The 6,000-nt window shown below is 35.1% G+C and overlaps 2 protein-coding genes across 7 annotated transcripts in view; both read left to right on the forward strand.

Moving 5' to 3' along the window:
• The window catches only part of LOC120539703 (serine/threonine-protein kinase WNK1-like), a 332,709-nt gene that overhangs the window by 163,561 nt on the left and 163,148 nt on the right, over window positions 1–6,000 (forward strand). The gene's annotated exons all lie outside the window — the stretch shown is intronic.
• LOC120539704 lies at window positions 1,699–5,672 on the forward strand. The gene is made up of 2 exons (XM_039770085.1): window positions 1,699–2,241; window positions 4,144–5,672. Exons 1-2 carry the CDS (start codon window positions 2,005–2,007, stop codon window positions 5,470–5,472), a joined length of 1,566 nt encoding a protein of 521 aa, XP_039626019.1. The 5' UTR covers window positions 1,699–2,004; the 3' UTR covers window positions 5,473–5,672.

Raw genomic sequence — 6,000 nt, forward strand, 5'->3', positions numbered from 1 at the left:
AATGTTGTGCATTTGTTCTTTTGAATCTGATTTTCTGTGTGTTCTTTTGAAAAAAAAAAATGGCCAGTTTTTAAATTAGAAATGTGCATCTTTTAAGATTTGATTTTTTACTGGATAAGAACACTTCCCTCACCCATTTTTGTTATTGGTTTTATGTTATAGATTTGTTTCTGATGGTTATTGAGAATGCACAATACTAACCAACCTTTATATTGTTCTTTCTATCCCTGTGATGTGTGATCAGCACAGCATATTTCATTTTAAGCTGCTGTGCTGTACACACGGTGCTTCATGGTAGAGCTTGCAGTATAGTTTTAAATGACTGCTATAGTTATTTTATCTTCTAAAGATAATTAAATACTGAACAAACAATGATTAAGCTATTTCACGTATCCAAAAATGTATCCACAAAATAATTCAAAATAGTGACAATGTTGGAGATAGTTGCCAGTTGACAAATATATTTTCTGTTAACATTATTTCCCTTTAACTGTACTGCAGTTTATAGACAAATGGTCACTCCAGTGGTGCTTCTCCAAATATTATTAACTTTTATTTTCTTGTATACTGTTCAACATTATTTTTAATTTGAAAACCACTATAAAACAAGGGCTACTAATACTTATTGTGCAGTTTGATACAACATGTGGGAGAGAGTTTATTTTTTTTAGTTTAGTCATTATGTTAAATTAACTGGAAATTGAGTGGTGAAAAGAAAATTATTCATTTCTTATATTGTAACATTGTTTGTGTAGCGCTGGGGTCCTCAATCACTGTCCTGGAGGGCCACAGTGGCTGCAGGTTTTTGTTCTAACCCGGTTGCTTAATTAGAAAGCAATTCTTGCCAATAATTTGATTTCATGGCTTGTTAGTGCTTTAACTCTGCTATGTCCGGTCATTCTGATATCCTAGATTTTCTTCCCCTTTCTAAGGATATCATCCAAATGATTTGAAGGTTAAAATGGAGGAGTAATTCTCAGTCCTTCCCTTTTTTCTCTTCACTTTCTTTACAAGTATTTAATTAAACCCAATAGTGGATGATAAATACACACAGGAATAAAAGGTAAAAAGCTAAATGGAGAAATGCTGGTCTCTTTTGTCATTAGCTTATTGCTAATAAGGGGTGATTAAAAACCAGCTGTTTAACACTAAAATAAGCAATAAGGATTCATAATCTTAACGAGCGAGGCAACTAAAGTGAAGCAGAAGTGTTACTTGAGCAATAAGTGCTTCTTATTAAGCAGCTGGGTTGGAGCAAAAACCTGCAGCCACTGCGGCCCTTCAGGACAGTGAGGACCCCTGGTGTAGCGCATCGATGTTGTGCCCATTAATGTTCTGAGTTTTTATTAATCTCTGCAAAATATTCTAAGATAGCCTATATACTATATGTTTCAAGTAAAATGCTAGCTTAAATGAGAAGCTTCGACTTGCGTAGCAGACACATAACACTTTCTAGGACCTGTATTGTCACCTCAATCCGTTGTATATCCATTGGTTTTTGAAAAGAATATACTTGGATAAGCTTTCTTCCCTTTGCTTGTCAGACAAGTATATATTTGTATAACCACCTTAATCCTTACTGTGGCACTAGTTGTGTCTGGATATTTAGTATAAGTAATTTAAAGCAAAAAAAAAATATTTTTTGATCTTCATTAGATTAATAGAGAAACAAAAATAAATTCTACCTCTATAATTTTTTTGAGCTCTTTTCTTCACAAGACTCTTTTTCGTCTGTCCAACGAATTAATGTTCTAATACTGACAAGCTCCTATCTTATAATCTCTGAAACTAACATAGAGAAATGTAAACTTTCCCATCTCATCTCTTAATGCATTTTTAACATATTTTGTAAAGCATTTCACCTTGTTGTCAGATACCATCCGAAACTGAGTGCATTCTGTTTTAATTATCACAACACACCAAAGAGTGTTCTGTTTCCTTTTCTCATTTGTTGGATTCATTGGTGTTTTGTTTCCATTCCTCCAGCATCGCCGTGGTCGTAGCATGTCGGTTTGTGTGCCTCATCTTTCTGCCATCCCTGTCCTGTCTTGTCCATTCAAGCGACCCTCTACTCCACCTCCTGCACCTTCCTCTGTTCCCCTTTCACCATGCCTCAGAAGTACATCTGAAGAAACCTTTGCTGGAAGGCTTTCTAAAGCACTGGAATGTGTCCTACCCATACGCTCAGCCCTTCCACGCCAGCAGCGGAGAGCCAGTCTCCCAGCACTCCTTGCCAGCCCTGTATGTTTGTCTGTGTACAGCACAGGTTAAGTGATCAGTATCTCCATATAATGTCTATCAAGGGACAACAAATTAACTTAAAAACAAATATTGTGAGAGATATGGAGGAAGAGAAGTTAGGAGTATTAGTAATAATATACAGTACAGTGAAGTTCTTACTTTCATGTCTGACCAACAAGCAACACGCCTCTGCTCTCCAGTGCCATGATGAAACAAGAATGCATTAAAATACATGGCTTTGTTTTATTTAATCGAAAATGCATTTTGGCTTACCTGGTGTACTCTTTACTTCTTTTTTTCTAACTATGTGTTCAGTCATTCCCCTAGTGCCTAAATCTGTTTGAAGGGAGAGTTAAAAAAAAAAAACACAACCTGAGAGAAGCTAGACTATTTGAACAGTGTTAATGCTAGGGGTTTACACATCTAATGGCTCAAGATCGAACAGTGAGTTTAATATTTTAACTTTAGTTGTTCTAAAACGAATTTGGTGCCAATTTGACCAAATTAAAATTTATTTTAGTTTTATGTGGTCTTCTTTTTTGTTTTCCACAAATAAAAATATGCATATAAAGATGATTACTGGGCATTTATTACAATGAAAAGCATTTTTTTTTGGTTTACATATACTTACCCATTAAAAATACATACTTGATGTTTAATTTGTAATGAGACATTTCCAAAGTGGGCAGTGTCTCCCATGAAAGCTTTTGCCTTTCCTTACCTTTGCATTTTGCATTTTTAGTTGATGCTTTATTCTTAGTTTTGTGACTGGTCAAGAGACCTGCATATAGTCACATAATATGTAAATGATGGGAAATAAGCCTGCACTTTAGTCACTAAGCTACATATGTGATATTTGTGATTTTTTTAAGAAAAATCTGTCTTCAAAATCAGAAAACCTTTAACTATATAAAATATTGATAAGACCCAGCCAGGTATTGCTTAATTCTTATAAGATGTGATCCTTAATCATAAACAGAGTTAGACCACTACCTATATAATTATAGTAATAGTGTAGTAGTGGAACAAGTCAGAGGTAAGAACAATAATATTAATTTATGATGAAAGAAAAGTTTTAGTTATTTGCTGTCCCATTGATAAGATCATTTGGAGCCCTGAGTTCACATTAAATACAGCCTGCACACTACATTAGTTTATACTGGAAAATCTGCTTTTCAGGTTTACTTAAGAAATTATAAAATTGGTTGTATTTTTATTAATGATTTTATTGGGATTCTTTATACCTCACTTTATAGCTCATATTACATAATGTATATTTTACTTACATGTATTAATAATTGGAAGTACAGTGGACTCAATCAGACAAATTAAACTTTTAGATAAAGAAAACTTTAAGTAATAAAAATTAATGTCTAAATTTACCCTTCAGCTGTCATTGTAATGTTGAATTATTTGAAATTCAGTCAGTTTGCATCCAATTGCATAAAGCTCTCTTTCCCCATACAACTAATTGTATATTGTGGACAGTCAAAGTAATAATTTTAAAAGCTTAAAATTTCACAATGAAGCATAGGGCTGATTTGTTTTTTACTTTGACTATGACTTACATAAACAGACATTTACAGAAATGCATTAGATTTTGATTTGTTTTAGTGAGTATTGTGTATTAGCATATTTTTTAACATGAAATTATTAAAATAGAACTGAAAATATAAAGCAGTTTTTCCATTTTCAAAATTATACTGTGTGCAGTAGCTGTATTTAATAACACTTTGATTCTTACATCTTTTATGTGTATTTTTTTGTGTTTTTGTGGCACTCACTCCTGTAGGAAAACCTTCATTCTATAATGTCTACATTTGTAGAATTGACAGGCTTTTCATGTGGAAATGTTGTCTTTTGTTTGCTTTTAAAAGACTTGTCTTGTTCATATTAATGCAGCCACAGACTACGATGCACCCATACAGGGGAGCCCCTGCATTCTCAGATACCCAGGTCATTTTTCCGGACAGGCCTATCTCCTTCTCTCCGCCTCCTGCTTGTCCTCCCAAAATGGCTATTAACCAGAGGCGGAAAAGCACATCCTTCTTAGAAGCTCACAACAGACAGTTCCAACCAGCTTCCTGGAATCTTGGCTACTCTCTTCATTCATTTGGTGGTGAAAATGCAAAAAGAACTTCAGAATCTCTGCTTGTTATGCCTGGAATAGGTCCACATTGGTCTGTAACAGAACCTGTTCACATACAAAACAATGTATCACCGGATAACCTGAATAAAATGCAAAGAACAGATCGTGTAATTCATGATGACACTATGCAGAGATGTACTCATTCTGCCATGATGACGAGAGGTATTCAGGCAGTTCCGGATAACTATGGCATAAATCTGACAGTTCATCCATTACAGCAAATTAGTCTTAACCAGCAAGTGCATCCTTCTGGAGGCCTTAATTGTGACTTTCCTCAGTTCGACCAAACTTTTCATCCACCTAAGGTACAGAGTTTTCAGTTGGGTCACAGCACTGTAACTCCTTTTCTGCCCGTTTCTCTGTGTTCTGGATCTACAAATCCTACTTCCACAGATGGAAACCTTTGGTATCAACACATTTCCTTCCCACATTCCGCACCGCCTGTATTGACATCCACAGATGACAACATAAGCAGTGGAGGTAGCTCTGTTTTTGAATTCCATGTTCACAACATGCCAATGGAAAATACTGGCTTTACATCTCCCCAAAGAATGTACAGATGTCGACGAAGCTCCATGGATTTCAGTTTAGAGGATTCTTCCCAGTCTGCGCAAAGCAATGGGCATTGTAGCCGACTGCAGCCTGTTACCGAGGAGCAATATAACTACACAAGTCCAGAGCTTCCTTTACCACCAGGAAATCTATTGCTGCATGGTATCATAGATCACAGTCCAGAACTTTCCAGTGACTCATCACAGTTTACCTCCTCGGACACAGGAGAGTTTATGTCCCCACCACCTCATGGAGTTTTTTCTGGAAGTCTTGGAGATGTGTCATTTGCTCAACCAGTGCCTCATAGTTATTTCGGTGTAGGCCACCAAAACTTTACTACTTCACATTCTAGTCAGTCATCTATGTTACTTCTACATTCTGCTGATTCAGGTGGACTAATGTCTCAGCGTCATGTCTTGGAAGGTCCCTGGGCTCCAAATTCATCCTTAAATCAAGCTGTTGCAAAGGATAATAGATTCACTGAATCTCCCATGGCTCATTGCTTTTCTTTGGTACTTAAAAAGTTTTAAAAATATCTTTCAGTTCTGCCTTTCAGTTTGTCTTTAAGTTTTAGACCTTTCTATCTGAGTAATGTTTGACAAATTATTCTCAAAACTTCTTTTAAAGAATTAATGCATTTGTTTCTTTAACATACTGTAGAGAAGTGTGAAATATGCCCTCATTTCATAAAAAAACTATTCTCTACTAAGTGAAAAAGTAGTTTTTTTAAAGCATTTATTTTATTGACCTCGTTGGGTACACCTGTAGATACATATATTGTAGTTAGCATGATATTTTCTATCAAGTCAAAGTGCAGAAGTGTTGTATACTAGGCCACCTTAAAAGGTAATGTGTTTGTATATTTGTATATTCATTCACTTAAACATTTCTTCCTTATTTGAATAAATGTTTAATTATGTACTTTTGAAATAACATTCAATCAGAATCTAGGTTCTGTATGTTTAAAATTAATGTAGGCAGGCATAAAATATCAAAGACTATGCAATTGTCTGAGCTTTGGTGCTTACAGTTTCACACCTATATTAATTCTCAATTAA

This window comes from Polypterus senegalus, chromosome 11 (genome assembly GCF_016835505.1).
Source record: "Polypterus senegalus isolate Bchr_013 chromosome 11, ASM1683550v1, whole genome shotgun sequence".
NCBI lineage: Eukaryota > Metazoa > Chordata > Cladistia > Polypteriformes > Polypteridae > Polypterus > Polypterus senegalus.